This window comes from Hibiscus syriacus, unplaced genomic scaffold, assembly GCF_006381635.1.
Source record: "Hibiscus syriacus cultivar Baekdansim isolate YM2019G1 unplaced genomic scaffold, ASM638163v2 tig00116938_pilon, whole genome shotgun sequence".
In the NCBI taxonomy this organism is placed as follows: domain Eukaryota; kingdom Viridiplantae; phylum Streptophyta; class Magnoliopsida; order Malvales; family Malvaceae; genus Hibiscus; species Hibiscus syriacus.
The window spans coordinates 727594-747767 of record NW_024063476.1 but is presented as its reverse complement, the minus strand read 5'-3'; the positions used below and the strand labels follow the sequence as shown (position 1 = coordinate 747767).

At 33.3% G+C, this 20174-nt stretch overlaps 1 protein-coding gene and 1 pseudogene across 1 annotated transcript; both read left to right on the top strand.

The window, feature by feature from the left end:
• The first annotated feature begins 484 nt into the window (after positions 1 to 484).
• LOC120188078 lies at positions 485 to 1635 on the top strand (annotated as a pseudogene).
• A 2087-nt stretch (positions 1636 to 3722) lies between these two features.
• LOC120188082 (sulfite exporter TauE/SafE family protein 4-like) lies at positions 3723 to 4957 on the top strand. The gene is made up of 3 exons (XM_039191613.1): positions 3723 to 3985; positions 4065 to 4158; positions 4854 to 4957. The coding sequence occupies exons 1-3, from the start codon at positions 3731 to 3733 to the stop codon at positions 4907 to 4909; spliced, it is 405 nt and encodes a 134-aa protein (XP_039047544.1). The 5' UTR covers positions 3723 to 3730; the 3' UTR covers positions 4910 to 4957.
• The last annotated feature ends 15217 nt before the right edge of the window (positions 4958 to 20174 follow it).

Below are 20174 nucleotides of genomic sequence, written 5' to 3'. Positions count from 1 at the left end.
ACGAGTTAAATCATCAAAATGGAATTAAGTTAAAATCAATCAAATCGAATTGGATGGATAAGGTTGATTTGGTTAGTCTACCCCGAATTTTGTACTATCCATATCGCAACGTCATCACGTCCAGAAATCATGTTAACGAAGCAGCCTCTTACAAGGAAGATGGAGTAATATCGTGACACGTGTAGGGACACGTGGAAGCACAATGTATGAAGAAAGAAATTTGCTGACTTTGACTGTCACGGCCAGGACCAAATACCAATCCATCCACCGCTTTATGAAATCACCGAGACTTGCATGCAAAACTTACCTGCAACGTGTCAATACACGATCGCACTGAAACACGTGGCGACCAATCAGATCAAACGTTCTTCACCTACGTGTCATCCTCCCAGGATCGATTGCATTTCACCAGCTCATATAAAACATACAAAGAACCAAAGATCAATATACATTTCTTCTCAATTACTTGTAACATCATATTATTGTTTCCAGTGACTTGTTTGTTTAAGATTTGAGCAGCAATGGCGACGAGGCAAGAGAAAGAGCAGAGGGCGGAGGCGGCGGCGGCTAGACTAGCAGCTGATGAACTTAGTGATGTTAATAGAGAGAGAGATGATGCAAAAAGGATTGTTTATAAGGAGGAATGGGATCAATCGCCGTCGCAGCAACAGAGGCCCGGTGTTATTGGGAGCGTTTTGAGGGCCTTTGGAAATGCCAAAGACGCCGTCGTTGGTAATAAGAGCCACGAGCAGCTGCAGGCGGAGGATTTCACTAGGGATACGGCTGGTCGACCTACAGACAAAGCGAAAGAGGCGACGGAAACTACTAAGCAAAAGGCTTCCGAGTATGGAGATTATGCGTCTCAGAAGGCAAAGGAAACGAAGGATTCAGTAACGGGAAAAGCTTCCGAGTATGGAGATTATGCATCTCAGAAAGCGAAAGAAGCAAAGGATAGTGTAGCAGGGAAGGCATCTGAGTATAAAGACTGTGCAGCTGAGAAAGCCAAGGAAGCGAAGGATGTGACAGCTGAGAGGGCTAAGGAAGAAAAGGAGAAGGCGGAAGAGGGGAAGGAATATGCGGCCGAGAAGGTTAGAGAAGGAAGAGATGCTTCAGCGGGGAAGATGAGAGAGTACGCAGATTACACAGCTGATAAAGCAAAGGAAGGCAAGGATACCACTGGCAGTAAGCTTGGGGAATTCAAAGACTCGGCTGCTGGTGCTGCTAGGAAGGCCATGGATTTCATCACCGGAAAGACGGAAGAAACAAAGCAGACGGCATCCGAAACTGCGGATAAAGCCAAGGTGATGAATCTTGTTATTCCCTACTTTACACCTCCTCATTTGATTAAATGCTTAATGGTGGTTAATTTCTTCATATAGGAAAAGTTGAGGGAAACAAGGATTCGGCTGGAGAGAAAATGGAAGAGATGAAGGAGACAAGAGAAGATGATAAATGTGGGTATTCGGAGAGGGTAAGGATTAGAGTAGAAGAAACCCCAGCAGGAGCATTTGCTTCTGCACTCAAAGCATCTGATCAGATGAGCGGACAAGCTTTCAATGATGTTGGGAGTCTTAGTGATGAGCGCTCCGGGAAAACAAAATTCTGATGCTGATCGGAGTGGGTTGAAATGCTTGTATGTGCTGTCATCTTCAATACCTGGACTTGATCCATGGATTATGCTTTCATAATAAGTAGATGAGTTGGTTCAAGTTTCTTTATACTTAAAGAAGACAACTTTATATGACCCCTATGCAGTTATAAATAAATATATTTGAGTTGTCTGAGCAATCAGTGTGTGGGCAGTTGTTGCCGATGTGTGTGGTGTTTACAGAGGTGGCTCCAAATCTGGGAAATGAAGAGCGCATATTTTGCCGCTATCAAAATTTTATCTGACCACATATTCCTTCATCACAAAAATCCCGCAACTCTAAAAGATGCAAGATATGCCCAAAACGCAATAACATCATTCCCCCCCCCCCTTGGTTTCTATTTGAGAAGCTAATTTTAACATAGAAGTTGCATAAAATGGTACATTTACTACGCATGGAATGCTATCACCCGTGCTTTGTGCACGTGGAGCATTTAAAACTTGGAATGCAGCTGTTATTGATCAACCAAATGGAAATAAGCTTGGCCTATTTAAATTGTAACTATTAGGGACATGTAATCAGGTTTCAGGTAGGTCAATCAAATCAGTTGAGTTGTCTTAATTTCAGGTTGATTTTTGAAATCAGATTTAGTTCGGATCAATTTTAAGGATCAATTTTAAGTCGGTTCATTTTAATTCGGATCGATTTCAGTAGGTTTGGACAAATTTCATGGCGGATCTTGGGTTATATCATTGAGGATCGATTTCAGTAGGTTTGGACAAATTTCATGGCGGATCTTGGGTTATATCATTGATACTTAAAATTTAAGTAGGATCTTATTGGATACTGATGGACTTATTTTATAGTTTGGACAAATTTCATGGCGGATCTTGGGTTATATCATTGATACTTAAAATTTAAGTAGGATCTTATTGGATACTGATGGACTTATTTTATAATTGTATAAGATTTGGAGTAAATTATGATCGGATGGATTTCAGGTCGAGTCTTAAGTTAATTATTTTTTATCTTTTATGGACTCCGGCTGTTTGTATTTTATTTTGTAATTGTATAAGATTTGGAGTAAATTATAAATAAAAATAAAAATAATTATGAGTCAATTTTGATAAAAGAATAACTTTAAGGATAAATTGAATAAACATAAAATTGAAAATTAATTAAATTAAATAACATGATGAAATCAAAACAATTGTAACAGGTGAAGACTCCAAATCATAAAAAATAAAAATAATTATGAGTCAATTTTGATAAAAGAATAACTTTAAGGATTAAATTGAACAAACATAAATTGAAAATTAATTAATTAAATATAGGATGAAATCAAAACAATTGTAAAGGGTGAAGCTAAAAATTGAAAATTAATTAAATTAAATAATAGGGATGAAATCATAATAATTGTAACAGGTGAAGCTGAAATTAATATAAAAATAAACAATTTCAGTTTAGGTTATGGTTGGGTTAATTTTACCTTTCAGTTTGGGTTTTAGTCGGATTAATTTTAGTTCGGGTATGAATTAGTTAAATATCAGGTTAATTCAGATTTGAAGGACTTCAAGTTGGATCTCGGATTACATCATTGATAGATAAAATTTAGGTTGGATCTTATTGGGTATGGACGAACTTCATATCGAATCATTTTTAAGTTAATTATTTTCTATATTTCATGAACGTCGATTTGTATTTTATGATTGTATAAGATTTGGAGTAAATTTAAAAATAAAAATAATTATGAGTCAATTTTGATAAAAGAATAATTTAAGGATTAAATTGAACAAACATAAAATTACAAATTGAAATTTAAATAAATTAAACAAATGACGGGATGGGGACCAAATCAAAACAATTATAACATGTGAAGCTGAAATTAATATAAAAATAAATTAAATTGCATCCATTTAAAAATGAAAATTTTACAAGTCAAGTAAATATCAAGTTGGATATATATATATATTAAAAAGTTAAAATTTGATGAAACATTACAAAAACTATATATTAAAAAGTTAAAATCAGGAGGGTATATATAGTTTTTGTAATGTTTCATCAAATTTTAACTTTTTAATATATATATATATTAAAAAGTTATGAAACATTACAAAAACTATATATACCCTCCTGATTTGATGTTGGTGTTTTCAGTTTCCAGTACAGTAATGGTATTTGGATATGAAGCAACCAAATTGCACAAAGAACAAAAGAATAGGATGAGGAGAGGGAACAGTGAAGCCATATGTGAAGCTTCGATTGAATGGAGTCCATTGAGCATTACATTTTGTGCAGTGTGTGGCATCTTGGGTGGCACCGTGGGGGGCTTGCTCAGCTCTGGTGGAGGTTTCATTTTGGGTCCTATTCTCCTGGAGATTGGTGTCATTCCACAGGTAGCTTTGTTATCACTGTAAATGCATCATTTTCCAGCCAAACAGACCAGCTTGACCATAAATGCTTTAAATTTAACAGGTTGCCAGTGCAACAGGGACATTTGTCATGATGTTCTCTTCATCGTTATCTGTACTGGAATTCTATCTGCTCAAGAGGTTCCCTATCCTCTACGGTAAGTCTGAGTTATTGCCCCCATATTTTCAGTGGAAAATTGAAGGCATTTCTCATTCCCCTCCCCCCCTCCATTTTCTTCCAGTATTTTTCTCCCAAGGTTTTATTATAGATTAAAGGGTAAACTATACGTTTAATACATAAACTATTATTTTTATTCTGTTTTGATACTTGAAATTTATTTTTTAAAACTATACTTAATGTTTAGTTTATATTTTAATTTAATACCTACCGCTGAAAAATTAACAAAAATATTGATGTGACATTTTTTTATCTTTTCAATAATGTTGTGGTATTACCTTTTGAAACTTAAACTAAATGTTATGTATGATTTCAAAAAATAAAATAAAATTTGGGTAACAAAACAGAAACAAAAGTAATAGTTTAGATATTAAATGTATAATTTACTCTAGATTAAAAATATTTTGAACATTTGATTAAATAATAACTTTAATCCTTATTTTTTATAAAAATTTTAACCTCAAAATTTTATTTTAAGATAAAAATATTCTTATTTTAGAATGTTAACTAACAATTTTCATAGATAATTTTTTTTTATTATAAATAAAATATTGAAAGTCGAAATACTAAAAACAATATAAACTAAAATCACTATTTAATAAGATAGGCTTTTGTCTTTATGCCAAAATTTAAGCAATCAATAGATCAAGATTTCCCTTGTTTTGTTGTATTCAGCTTTGTACTTGACGGGAGTATCTATTTTGGCGGGCTTTTGGGACAGTACATTATAAGAAAAAAATAATATTAATCCTAAAAAGAGCTTCCATTATCGTCTTCATTAGTCTGAAAATAATCATCTTCGCAGGATATCTTCGAAAGCGGATTAATATACGATGTATCAAATGAAAAATGGATCGCTCCATAGCAATATTACAGGTACAAATATGAAAAAACCGGTCCCAAAATGACAAAACCGGTAAAACGCTATCGGATATGTGTCGAGTGTCGATAATTTAAAATAAATATCGAAACTTTCTGAATTTAAAAGAGAAGAAGTTATAGCGCCTATAAAGTGTCGATACTTTAAAAACAATATCGATCCACAACAATATATCAGGTAAAAATATGATAAAATTGGTCTCAAAAATGACAAAACCGGAAAAAGTTACCGGATATATTGAAAGTGTCGATAATTTAATATTAGTATCGACACTTTCTGAATTTAAAAGAGAAGTTATAACGCCTAAAAAGTGTCGACACTTTATGAAAATATATCGATCCTTACCAATATAACAGGTAAAAATATGATAAAACATGTCTCAAAAATAAAAGAACCGAAAAAGTTACCAGATATGTTAAAAGTGTCGATAATTTAATATAAGTATCGACACTTTCTGAATTTAAAAGAGAAAAAAATATTGCGCTTAAAAAGTGTCGACAATTTATGAAAATGTATCAATCCATAACAATATAACAGGTAAAAATATGATAAAACAGGTCTCAAAATTGACAAAACCAGTAAAACGTTACCGGATATATTGAAAGTGTCAATAATTTAATATAAGTATCGAAACTTTCTGAATTTAAAAGAGAAGAAGTTATAGCGCCTATAAAGTGTCGATACTTTAAAAAAATATATCGATCCACAACAATATAACAGGTAAAAATATGATAAAACATGTCCCAAAATTGACAAAACTAGTAAAACGATACCAGATATGTTAAAAGTGTCAATAATTTAATATAAGTATCGACACTTTCTGAAATTAAACTAAAAAGTGTCGACACTTTATGAAAATGTATCGATCCATAACAATATAACAGGTAAAAATATGATAAAACTGGTCTCAAAAATGAAAAAAACGGAAAAAGTTACCAGATATATTGAAAGTGTCGATAATTTAATATTAGTATCGATACTTTTTGAATTTAAAAGAGAAGAAGTTATAGCGCTTAAAAAGTGTCAACACTTTATTAAAATGTATCGATCCTTACCAATATAACAGGTAAAAATATGATAAAACAGGTCTCAAAAATGACAAAACCAGAAAAAGTTACCGGATATGTTGAAAGTGTCGATAATTTAATATAAGTATCGACACTTTCTGAATTTAAAAGAGAAGAAGTTATAACGCTTAAAAAGTGTCGACCCTTTATGAAAATGTATCGATCCAAAACAATATAACATGTAAAAATATGATAAAACCGTTCTCAAAATGACAAAACCGGTAAATAGATACCGAATATGTTGAATGTGTCGATACTTTAATAAGTACGCGTAATAAATTATCGATGCTTTCAAAGAAATAGGTAAATATCCTATCGAAATTATCGACACTTGACATAAAAGTATCGACACTTATGTAATTATATCGATTAAATATAAATAACATATCCGGTGTAAATATAAAGACATAGTTATCCTCTGAAAATAGATAGAGTTTTTGAAATCGAAGCGTAATTGTTGTTGCATTTCAGAAGGCGTTTCTACGTGAAGTTTTGTTTGTTTGTTGCTGCAGTCGAATCGAAAGGTACGTTGTCGATACTTTAATAAGTACGCGTAATAATTATCGATATTTCAAAGAAATAGGTAAATATCCTATCGAAATTATCGACACTGACAAAAGTATCGACACTTATGTAATATTAAAATATAAATAACATATCCGGTGTAAATATAAGGCATAGTTATCCTCTGAAAATAGATAGAGTTTTTGAAATCGAAGCGTAATTGTTGTTGTATTTCAGAAGGCGTTTCTACGTGAAGTTTTGTTTGTTTTTTGTTGCTGCAGTCGAATCGAAAGGTACGTTGTTGAAACCCTAGTTTTTTATTATTACAGTAATGGGAAATAGGGTTTTTATGTGTTGTTGTTTGGGGGTTTCGAAGTAAAGAAGCATTTGAGACCGAATCGATACTTTTAGTTAATATTTATAGGTAAAAATGATATTATATGTAGAAAATGATATTTTAGGTTGTATAATGTGTCGACACTTGTTGTATGGCCATTCAAATTCTTTTGAAGACCAACCGTTTACCACAAAGAGTGGTTATTGATTTTTGTATATTGAATAAGTGTATGTAAGCAGTATTTGATTTGATTTGATTTGCGCAAACTGATATATGAAGGAAAAATGAAGTCAATGGGAGGAAAGCAACCAAAGGGTGGATATATGTACTTCTAGTAAGTATCTTTTTGTTATTATTGTTGAAATTGGTAATTGGATTAAAACTTTAAACTGATTATAAATTTAAATGTTGACAGTATGCCGAATGCAAAATGATGAAGGAAGATGGCACACACAGCGGTTCGATATGTAAATGAAATTGACATTGAGTATTATTTAGCGTTAATGTATTGATTAAGAAACATTTACGCTTAATATTAGGTGACAAAAGATGTGAATCGAAATGTAATTCGATGAGTGATGCCGAAAAGGAACTTTACATCACACAGTCAAGGAATGATATAAAGAATACAAAGAACGGATGAAGGCACATGAAAAGAAGGTATTCATTAAACTTGTAAATACGTTGATACAAGATATAAGAACAATAACATTATATATTGTTAAAAAATATAGGAAGTGTCGACAAGTGCAACATAAAAATGGTGAATTCATTAATTGAACCTTAAAGAAGGATCAGTTGAATGTGCTGAGGGAAATGGGGTTTGGATTTTGATAGGAGGGATCGACCAATTCGGAGGGAATTGTGTCGATCCTTGATGGAGCAATTTGATGTCAAACAATGTATTGCTAAATATGGTGATTATTTATTCCCTCTGGGTATCGACTGCTGCACCATCTTGGGGTACAAAACAATGGCAAAAGTGTTGTAGAAGTCTGTAGGAGTAAGACTGGAAAGCACTTGCCTCCAAATTAGTTTGAATCAAAGGTGGCATATGCTAAAGTTGAAGAGATATAAAAGTGGATCTACGGGGGGGATGACCTGAAGGCCCGAGTTCTATATTACCTTGTCGGGATATTTCTTTGTCCAATGGGTGTACAACAACAAGGACGATATGAAGCTCATTGCGATGAAGGCTTGAAGGGTGAATTCAATTGGGCTGAATATGTCCATTCGAGATTGATTGAATCAATAATCACCTTTTAAAAGGGCAGCCAGAGATACCTCAAAGGGTGTATAGCAATCTTAAAGGTAACTGAGTTGAAGAATGTTTTGTTTTTTTTTATATAAAATGATAGTATAGTTATATAAAATGATAACTTTTATTATAAATGCAGGTTGCACTGTTCATTTTTTGTCGGGTGTGATAGTTTGTCGACTTATGAAAAAACGGAGTGGCACGCATCCGTGCATGGGGGAAGGAAGAGGTGGTTAGAGTGATGGCGAAGTTGAAGTTGGATAGACCGAGGAAGCTAGAAATGGTAATAAATGTAATTAATAATATTAAGAATATCAATGTCTTAATACAAATTTAATTTTGAAAGTTATTGTCAAGGAGTTAGAGGAGGCAAAGGAAGCAGAGAGGCAGTGGAGAAGGAAAGAGATGGTTGGAGGGGTGGATGACAGGGGGGATTACGGTGAGGGAAACAGTAAATTCGATATTTTGATGTCTGAATTGGCTGATATTAAAAAATCCTTTTTGATATTCATCAAAGACAATCAAGAGATGAAGACACTTGAGCCATAAGGGGAAGTGGAAGGAAAGGTAGATGTAGTGGTGAATGAAGTTGAGGTGTTGAGGGAACTTAATCTGTTGACTGTGGAAAATTTGTAGTTGTCAAGGAGGTTGTGGAATTGAGGAGTGAACTTACGGCCTGAAGGAGGTGGTTAAGAAAAACTTGGATGGGGGAAAATGAAGGGTGAAATAAAAGAGATGAAGAGCTATGTAGAGCAAAATATGATGAACTGAAAAATTTGAAGAGAAGATGGAGGAAGAAGAAAAGATGGAGGAAATGAGGAGAAAGGATATCACTAACATCTATACACCGGAGAGTGTTATAGATGCAGATTTGGATTCGAATGTCTTGCCCCATAAGAAGAAAAGGTAAGTTGAATAAAGAAAACTTAATTTGATTTTATCATGTTGTTGTGACTAAAATTTGTATGCAAAACTGTAGGTTGAAAAGCGGTTATTCTAAGCGGAATTGAACCGGTCAAAGCTGCAATTTGTGATTTTGGAATGTGGGTTAGAATCGGGTAAGTTAAATATATTGCTTTGCGAGTGATATTTAAATATTTCATGACAATATATTAATCCTAATGATTCATACAGATGTTCTGTAATCTCAATGGGAAATCAATACGCTAGTGTAACAGACGTTGCAACGTTGAAGCCTAGTGAATGGGTTGGCGGTGTGGTATGTAGACATCGATTAAAAGTTAAAACCTATTGAATATATTCTGATTGTGTAATTAATTTTGTTAGGTTATTGATTTGCTCGCCTGGACAGTATGCTACGATTATAAAAAGTCAGGTCGGACGATTGGCTACATTCCATACCACTTAACGGTGAGTTAAATTAATAAATGTTGAAAAGTAATGTTATAGACGGTAAATTAATAATGATTGTCACGTAATTGCAGCAACAGGTGTTGGACAACGTCTGTATTGAAGGTATTGCGAGTTTTTGGGGTCCCATATTGCATAACTATATGAAATTCACCAACTGTGAGAAGGTAAGACACCATACGAATAGGCATAAATGATGTTTTTGGATATATAATGTTGAATTTTATCAAATTGGGTGTGAAATTTGTTACAAATCATGATCACAATAAACCACAATAATTCACATTGGTATCTGTTGGTTGGATATGTACCGTGTTGCAACTGTATATGATAGTCTGTTTACATCTGAAGCAGCTAAACAGAGAGTGAATGATGCTAAGAGATTGGTATGTATTAAAGGAAATTATGTCAATTATATTGCATAATTTGTTTGGATCATAACTTCATATTTTTTAATGCAGATGAAAATATTAGATAATTATAATAAGAAACGCATTTAGGTAGAAGCATGTAGATCTCTAGGAAATTTCCCCTTGCAAAGATTCAATTCGGAGCTAAGATGAACGAGCAATCGAATATACATGATTGCGGCATTTATGTGATGATGTGGATGAATCGATTGGTTCTAGAGGGGCTACTTGTGATTTTGTAAGTAGAATTAAAAAATTGTTTGCGGTTAAATTGTTAAAAGTCGTAGATTGAATGTTGTGGTCTAATATACTTAACGTACTGACAATTTGAATATAGGTTGTTGGAGAATGGGATCGTATGCGAATATTAAACGATCTCGTAAGCCACAATCAAAATCAACTAAGAGAGAAGATGGCAAAAGCTGCCATGCTACACAAGAATAACAAAAGGAAGGGATGATGTAAATGCATGGTTAATTTGTATAAGATTTTTAATTTTGTATACGATTTATAATTTTGTATGTAAATGTAATTATGTATGAGATGAGAAAAGTTATCCAAATGTTTTTGTATATGTTTCTTATACACAGTAGGATTCATGTTTTTTGTCTGCATTATTCCAAATGTCACTAAAGTAATTGTCATCATGTGCGGGATTGAATGATCATTCAATATTTAGGTATGTTAAATTTTTACAAAATGCAATAACTTTAAAGTAATAGTTAAATTTACAATGTAGGTGGCAAAAATAGAATATAATAATGACAAAATTAATAAACACAAAGATTTGATTCCAACATTTTGTCCAAGTTTGAGAACTTAATAGGTAAAATATACCGGTTTTATGAGAGAATATGTAAACTTATGTGTCGATACATTTATAACAAGTGTCGATCCCAAAAACATCGAAAACATAATTATAATGTAATAGGTAAATTAGCAATATAACCGGTCTAATATACCGGTTTTTGAGAAAACAGGTGTAAAAAAAGTACCGACAAATCAAACAAGTGTCGATACTTTTGGTCAGAATGTATTTCAAAACCAAGTGCACTAAAACGTGTCGATACATTTATAACAAGTGTCGATCCCAAAAACATCGAAACCATAATTATAATGTAATAGGTAAATTAGAAATATAACCGGTCTAAATATACCGTTTTGAGAAAACATGGTATACAAAAAGTATCGACAAATCGAACAAGTGTCGATACTTTTTGTCCAGAATGTATTTCAAAACCAAGTGCACTAAAAAGTGTCGATACATTTGTAACAAGTGTCGATCCCAAAAACATTGAAAACTATAATTATAATGTAATAGGTAAATTAGCAATATAATCGGTCTAAATATACCGGTTTTTGAGAAAACCGGTGTACAAAAAGTATCAACACAAATCGAACAAGTGTCGATACTTTTTGTCCAGAATGTATTTCAAAACCAAGTGCACTAAAAGTGTCAATACATTTGTAACAAGTGTCGATCCCAAAAACATCGAAAACTATAATTATAATGCAATAGGTAAATTAGCAATATAACCGGTCTAAATATACCGGTTTTTGAAAACCGGTGTACAAAAGTATCGACACAAATCTAACAAGTGTCGATACTTTTTGTCCAGAATGTATTTCAAAACCAAGTGCACTAAAAAGTGTCGATACATTTATAACAAGTGTCGATCCCAAAAACATTGAAAACCATAATTATAATGTAATAGGTAAATTAGCAATATAACCGGTCTAAATATACCGGTTTTTGAGAAACAGTGTAAAAAAATATCGACACAAATCAAACAAGTGTCGATACTTTTGGTCCATAATGTATTTCAAAACCAAGTGCACTAAAAAGTGTCGATACATTTATAACAATTGTCGATCTAAAAAACATCGAAAACCATAATTATAATGTAATAGGTAAATTAGAAATATAACCGGTCTAAATATACCGGTTTTTGAGAAAACAGGTGTACAAAAAGTATCGACACAAATCGAGCAAGTGTCGATACTTTTGGTCCAGAATGTATTTCAAAACCAAGTGCACTAAAAAGTGTCGATACATTTATAACAAGTGTCGATCCCAAAAAAATCGAAAATCATAATTATAATATAATAGGTAAATTAACAATATAATTGGTCTAAATATACCGGTTTAAATTGAAAACAGGTTACCATAATGTATCGACACGTTATTAACTTGTGTCGATACCTTTTTAAATTACTCGTTTTTTTCATTTATTATAAATATGATACAAACTCCAAATCAAAAAACCCTAAACCTAAAGGCAGAAAAGAACTCATCGACTCCGACGAATACCAGCGTTCATAACTGTTACGATCAGATATTCAGGTAGATTTTTTGATATTTTGCCATAAATTAGGGTTTATTTGATTTGCATATTGGTCTTTTTTTTCCTTAATGTGTTTTTGTTCCAATGTAATATCATCCACACCCAAAATGGCTCCAAAACGTCAGCGTCAGAAGCGGGGTCTTTCTCAAATCTCAACCCACCTCTTCCCAACCCAGCTCTTTTCAACCACAACCTCCTTTTCAAACAATCACCCATTCTGAGGAAATTAGGTCGTTCGAAACTGACAACTTTAGATCCGATGCAGAGAAAGAAAGATGGCAAAGGAGTTTTAAAGTAAGGAAGATTTGTCCCGAACATCTCATTGACTTGGGTTTTTTGTTCGATGATAAATATGCTTTTAGTTTTAAATCCACGTTTATATCTTGGGGTTGGCTTGAATTTCTTGGTGTAGAACCAAAATATTATCCCAACCTAGTTAGAGTCTTCTGCAACAATGCTTCCTTCGAGTATGAGCCTAATAAGAGTAATATAATAGGAATTAATACCCATGTCGTGGGGAAGGATATATATATATCTCCGGAAACTATTGCGAAGGGTTTAGGTGTAGCGAATAAAGGGGATTCAGATGAAAATGATGTAGATTGGTCTACAATTAAACGGGTTGCTAGAAATAGCCCAATTCACCTAGATCTAGAGTGCAGAGTGTTTCACAAAATGCTGACTTTGTTTATTCGGCCTAGTGGGGGAAAATATTCAATGCTTCGAGACAGCGATTATTGGTGGATACCAAAGTATAAATCCAAAGCCAAAACGGCTCCAAACATTACTAAACTGATTTTTAATACAATTGTATATATAGTCACAAAGGGAACATCAATTTCAACTTCACTACCATATGGATGTGTCATCACCCATCTGTTGAATAAGAAAGAAGCTGATTTTCCATTTGACTCCCCTGTTCGATTAACCCGCAAGATTGACATGTTATTTGTTAAAAAAGCGGGATATGATTTTGTTGAAAAAGTCGGTTGGAAGCGTGTCAAGGATGTCGAATTAGATCTAGAGAGGGAGGACAATGAAGATGACCAACCAATGGGAGACGCAATGATGGAAGAAGCTGCAGAAGCTCCAGAAGCTCAAGTTGGACAGGATGTCACAATTACGACAGTGATGGAATACATGGTCAATTTTCCGGAGCATATTGATTCCCTTGTGAGCGGAATGCGAGCCGATATTTCATCATTGCGCGATGAAGTCTCCATGTTGCGTGACGAATTACGACAACGACATCAAACGAGTTAGGTAATTAATTATTTATGTTTCTAAACATTTACACGTTCTGAAATGTATTTTATTTTCTTTTAACAGATGTGGACAACCAAGCGGTCAATGAAGATGACAATGAAGATGATGTTGATGATGATCCAAACAAGTATATCGTGTCTGCAACGCCGCTTGCAAGAAAACTAGTAATTTTTTATGTCAATGGTGTCATTGTCTACATCCCAAGACATCCAGAAGGTTTCAATTCTGTTAATTTGTATCCATTATTTTAATATATAAGCATACAACTTTAATCTCATTTTCTTCATGTTGCAGATGTTATCCTCAGAAATGAATTATATGAATTTATGCAATTTTGTTTACAGAATTTTGTTGTTTCCATTTGGTCATCCAAGATGAGGTTAGAACTATTGAACAATTCAAATTACTATAGCCAAAATCATTAATATACAATTAAATGTTAACATTCAAACTTGATTACAATCTCAGGCATAACATGGACTGTGTACTTGATAAACTACGTTTGTTCTCTGACCACTTTCTATTCGTTTGGGTAAGATGATTGTTATTACGCTTTGCTAACTTTAATTTCTCTAAGATTCTTACATATTTATGGTTCGATTGTTTGTAAGCAGGATCAAAGTAAGTGCAAAACAGAAGATAAGTTTACCTACTGTAAAGATCTCAATGATGTTTGGAACGAATTTATTGATTTTAACGCCCTAAATACACTGTTGGTCGATGATTCACCGCGAAAAATGATTCATAATCCGGTAAGTTACATTCATGCCATATTTTCATAGTTAAACAGTTGTTCATAGATTGATTGATTAACAATTTATGTTTTTTATTAGATAAACAATTACATATGTCCACATTCTTTCAATGCTGCTTCCCATTCGGACGACGATGCTCTAAGTATGACACAAATTTATTCCTGATTATGCTCATTTAGTTTCTTGTTCCTTATAAAAAAAATTAGTTTCTTGTTAGTAAAATTGCACCTGATTAGTTTGATAATTGAAATTATTTATTTATGTCCTCAGCAAAAGGTGGTAAAATACGCGAGTATTTGGAAATTTTGTTGAAGGCGCCTAATGTTCCAGACTTCGTTAGCGATAACCCTTTTCGATCGGATTAATTTCGTTGTAGGTACATTATTTGAACATTGTTATCTATAAATTTATTGTGTATGTATGTTTTGGTTTGATTACACAGTATGAATCAATTATGCAATTTTTCATGTTCAATTTAACACGGCATTTCATTTTCATTTCATTTATAATTAGAGTTTGAATTTAAATGTAAATTTTAGTCCTAAACCAAAATTCCATCCATCCTAAAAACAACTTACTCAATGGATACATCGGGAGAAAACATCAAATTCCATTTCTAAGGTAACAACTTACTTTTTTTCAAATATCAACATTAGTGATAATGTGCATAATGAATTTGTCCATAATGTATTTCTAAGGTAACACTTACTTACGTTTTTCAAATATATAGGTTTTTGAGAAAACAGGTGTACAAAATGTATCGACACAAATAAAACAAGTGTCGATCCCGAAAACATCGAAAAACATAATTATAATGTAATAGGTAAATTATTCATGTAAAAGGTCTAAATATACCAGTTTTTGAGAAAACATGTGTACAAAAAGTATCGACACAAATCTAACAAGTGTCGATACTTTTGGTCCAAAATGTATTTCAAAACCAAGTGCACTAAAAAGTGTCGATACATTTATAACAAGTGTCGATCCCAAAAACATCGAAAACCATAATTATAATGTAATAGGTAAATTAGAAATATAACCGGTCTAAATATACCGGTTTTTGAGAAAATAGGTGTACAAACAGTATCGACACAAATCGAACAAGTGTTGATACTTTTGGTCCATAATGTATTTCAGAACCAAGTGCACATAAAAGTGTCGATACATTTAAAACAAGTGTCGTCCCCAAAAACATCGAAAAACATAATTATAATGTAATAGGTAAATTATTCATGTAAACGGTCTAAATATACCAGTTTTTGAGAAAACAGGTGTACAAAAAGTATCGAACAAATCGAACAAGTGTCGATACTTTTTGTCCAGAATGTATTTCAAAACCAAGTGCACTAAAAAGTGTCGATACATTTGTAACAAGTGTCGATACATTTGTAACAAGTCGATCCCAAAAACATCGAAAACCATAATTATAATGTAATAGGTAAATTAGAAATATAACCGGTCTAAATATACCAGTTTTTGAGAAAAACAGGCGTACAAACAGTATCGACACAAATAGAAGAAGTGTCGATACTTTTGGTCCAGAATGTATTTCAGAACCAAGTGCACATAAAAGTGTCGATACATTTAAAACAAGTGTCGATCCCGAAAACATCGAAAAACATAATGATAATGTAATAGGTAAATTATTCATGTAAATGGTCTAAATATACCGGTTTTTGAGAAAACAGGTGTAAAAAAAGTATCGACACAAATCAAACAAGTGTCGATACTTTTGGTCTAAAATGTATTTCAAAACCAAGTGCACTAAAAAGTGTCGATACATTTATAACAAGTGTCGATCCCAAAAACATCGAAAACCATAATTATAATGTAATAGGTAAATTAGAAATATAATCGGTCTAAATATACCGGTTTTGAGAAAACAGGTATACAAACAGTATCGACACAAATAGAACAAGTGTCGATACTTTTGGTCCAGAATGTATTTCAGAACCAAGTGCAAATAAAAGTGTCGATACATTTAAAACAAGTGTCGATCCCGAAAACATCGAAAAACATAATTATAATGTAATAGGTAAATTATTCATGTAAACGGTCTAAATATACCGGTTTTTGAGAAAACATGTGTACAAAAAGTATTGACACAAATCGAACAAGTGTCGATACTTTTTGTCCAGAATGTATTTCAAAACTAAGTGCACTAAAAAGTGTTGATACATTTGTAACAAGTGTCGATCCCAAAAACATCAAAAACCATAATTATAATGTAATAGGTAAATTAGCAATATAACCGGTCTAAATATACCGGTTTTTGAGAAAACAGGTGTACAAACAGTATCGACACAAATAGAACAAGTGTCGATACTTTTTGTCCAGAATGTATTTCAAAACCAAGTGCACATAAAAGTGTCGATACATTTAAAACAAGTGTCGATCCCGAAAACATAAAAAAACATAATTATAATGTAATAGGTAAATTATTCATGTAAATGGTCTAAATATACCGGTTTTTAAGAAAACAGGTGTACAAAAAGTATCGACACAAATCAAACAAGTGTCGATACTTTTTGTCCATAATGTATTTCAAAACCAAGTGCACTAAAAAGTGTCGATACATTTGTAACAAGTGTCGATCCCAAAAACATCGAATACTATAATTATAATGTAATAGGTAAATTAGAAATATAATCGGTCTAAATATATTCGTTTTTGAGAAAACTGATGTACAAAAAGTATCGACACAAATCGAAAAGTGTCGATACTTTTGGTCCATAATGTATTTCAAAACCAAGTGCACTAAAAAGTGTCGATACATTTATAACAAGTGTCGATCCCAAAAAAATCGAAAACCATAATTATAACCAAATGTCTCTAACATCATGTGTTGGATGTTCATAACCATTCCATTTCGTCTTCAAAAAAATCAGTTGATGTAGACTGCGTGCTTGTATTCAAACCCAGCTTGACTTGAGGACATGTTAGTTTGTTATGTCCCTCACCGTTGCAGAACCCACATCGCCTAATCTTCTTCTCGACCTTGTTCTTTGTTACTTCTTTTTGCTTGCGTTGTTTCCGTTGAGGGTCGCGAACGTTGTTTAATACATTTCTTTGATTGACTGAATCATTTAAACCAAACGAGTTCTCAAATTCTTCTGTTAGTCTTTTTATCTCATCTCTTGCGGTTTTGAAAGACGCGTCTGTCTTGGATGCAGCGTAGCATAACAAACTTGTTGTTGCACGTAGAGAAGCAAACCTTGCCATTTGCATTATTTCTTGAGGCACATTCAAATCAACAAAACTGGGTGCAGAAGCCTTCGCATCCTTAGTCCACCTACTTTGAATCAAAGACACGGGTAAATATGTGTAATCCAAGTGCTTCAAAACGTGAAGTTGATGGCGACATGGAAGTCCAACGGTCTCGAATTTTTTGATGAGCAATTTAGAGTTTCCGTACGAGAATCAAAACTAATTTCAAATGTCCTATTTTTTTCTTTGTACTTTTTCAAATAAAAATATTGGCATTCATCTGATAAGGACTGAATCTCTTCCTGAATCCAGTACAATGTCTCCCGTTGAAGTTCTTCTTGGAACGCATGAAAATATTTGCGCGTAAAAATCTCAGAAGCATGACTTTCAAATTCAACCAGTTTTGTGATCTGGAAGGCTTCGTCTGGGAACTTAAGTAATCCGCTTTCAACTCGTTCAGACGCATTCTACTAATTCCATCTTCAATTGCACGAACAACATCTAAATAAGTCTTCTTGTGTTTTAGTGCAATTACGAGTGAAGCATTCATAGACTCGCACCTTTGTGTTGAGCGAATATTAGCAAAGAAATGATCGGTTAGATATGCTTGTGTCCATAAGTGCCGAGTATTTCCCTTCTCAATCACCCATGGATGCTTTTCGACGTTGAATTCTGAAACAACCGAACGCCATTGAATATCAAATTCGTCGGTTGTCCACCAGGAAGCCATGCATTTTGAGAATGTTGTTGTAAATTTTGGGTCACCAATGTTAGCTTGTGCATTGTGAGAAAAATGCCAAGAACATAATATGTGCTTAGCATTAGGGATAAAATATTTGATTGCCCTCTGCATTGCCCTATCCCCATCGGTTATTACTGAAATAGGCGATTTGTTCATCATGGCTTCTAAAAAATTATGTAGCACCTACTTGAAAGATTGGGACGTCTCGTCAGCGATATTGGCAGTAGCAAACACAATTGTGTTATGGTGATGATTGACACCGACCATAGGCATAATTGGTCACATACAAATTATCTTTGTACGTTGTGTCAAACGCAATTACATCACCGAAGCATATGTAATTTGATCTCGATGTAGAATCCGACCAAATAAGATTATGCAACGCCCCTGATTTGTCTACCGAGTATGTCACAAAAAACCCGGGATCATCATGTTTCTTATAATCAAAGTAAGCAATAAGCGCATTCACATCCCCATCGATGATTTCCTTTGCTTTACCTCTTTGAAGTGCATTGTAGAGGTCTTTATGTGTAAATCCAACATTATGATAGCCCCCTGCCTGCTGCGTTAAATAGTTCATTACTTGTGACGTGCCAACATCGACCTCTTTCATTGTTGTTGCCTCATCGATATCAGCCTTACTTACAGCTCTATTAGAACGTATAAATGGTGTCATAGTAGGTGTGCACAATGCATGCTTATGTTTCTGATAAGACTTACTTATAACCCACTGATCGTTTGTATTTGTTATTGTAACTATGACTCTAGCCTTGCATCCTGTTCTTGTGATTGGAGTATGAGCACGTTGAAGATCAACGATATTGACTTTTAATTCTCGAAACCCTTCTTTCGAACAACAAAATTCTTGTGTCTTCACATTCCCTTCCATGTCAAGCCGTGTTGTTCCCCGACGTGCACTAAACCCATGTTCTTCTGCGAATCCCTTGTAAAAGTACCAAGCTTGATCACTTGAAGAGAAGAGCTTACCAACCAATATGTCAGATTCATCAACATTATGTACTTCATGGCATTCATCGGTTGGCTTAACATTGTCTGCATCAGTATGATCCATGGAAAAATTTTGTTGTGCAATTTCAGTGGTCCCAACAGGAGTTGATGGAGATGTAAGTAAAGGTTCATTGAACAACATGTTTTCAGTGGTGCTTTCAATAGGATGTGGTATTGGTAGTGGTAGTTGGAGGGTGGGTACAACATTAAATTTGCAGGACATATTCAGGTATGTACAATAACTACAACATTCAATAACTTTAAAGTAATAGGTAAATTTACAATGTAGGTGGTAAAAATATATTTTTTTAATGACAAAGTTAGTAAACACAAAGATTTGTTTCGATACATATGTAAGAATATGTGACGATACATTTTCAAAAAGTATCGACCCCAAAAACATCGAAACAAAAAATTATAATGTAATATTTAAATTAACAATGTAACCAGTATACATATACCGGTTAATTATAAAACAGGTCAACATAAAGTATCGACACTTTTTAAGTTTGTGTCGATATTTTTTTCCAAAAGAAATCACAAACAGGTTCACGCATAAAGTGTCGATACATTTAAAATTTTATCGATCACAAAAACATCGAAACTGATAATTATAATGTAATAGATCAATTTACAATGTAACCGGTTTACATTTACCGGTTTTATGAGAAAATAGGTCAGAATAAAGTATCGACACTTGTGTAATTTGTGTCGATACATTTTGTCCATAATGAAAACCCAACGAGGTGCAAGAATAACATGTCGAACATTTAAAATTGTATCGATCCAAAAACATCGAAACAAAAATTACAATGTTATAGGTAAATTTACAATGTACCCGGTATA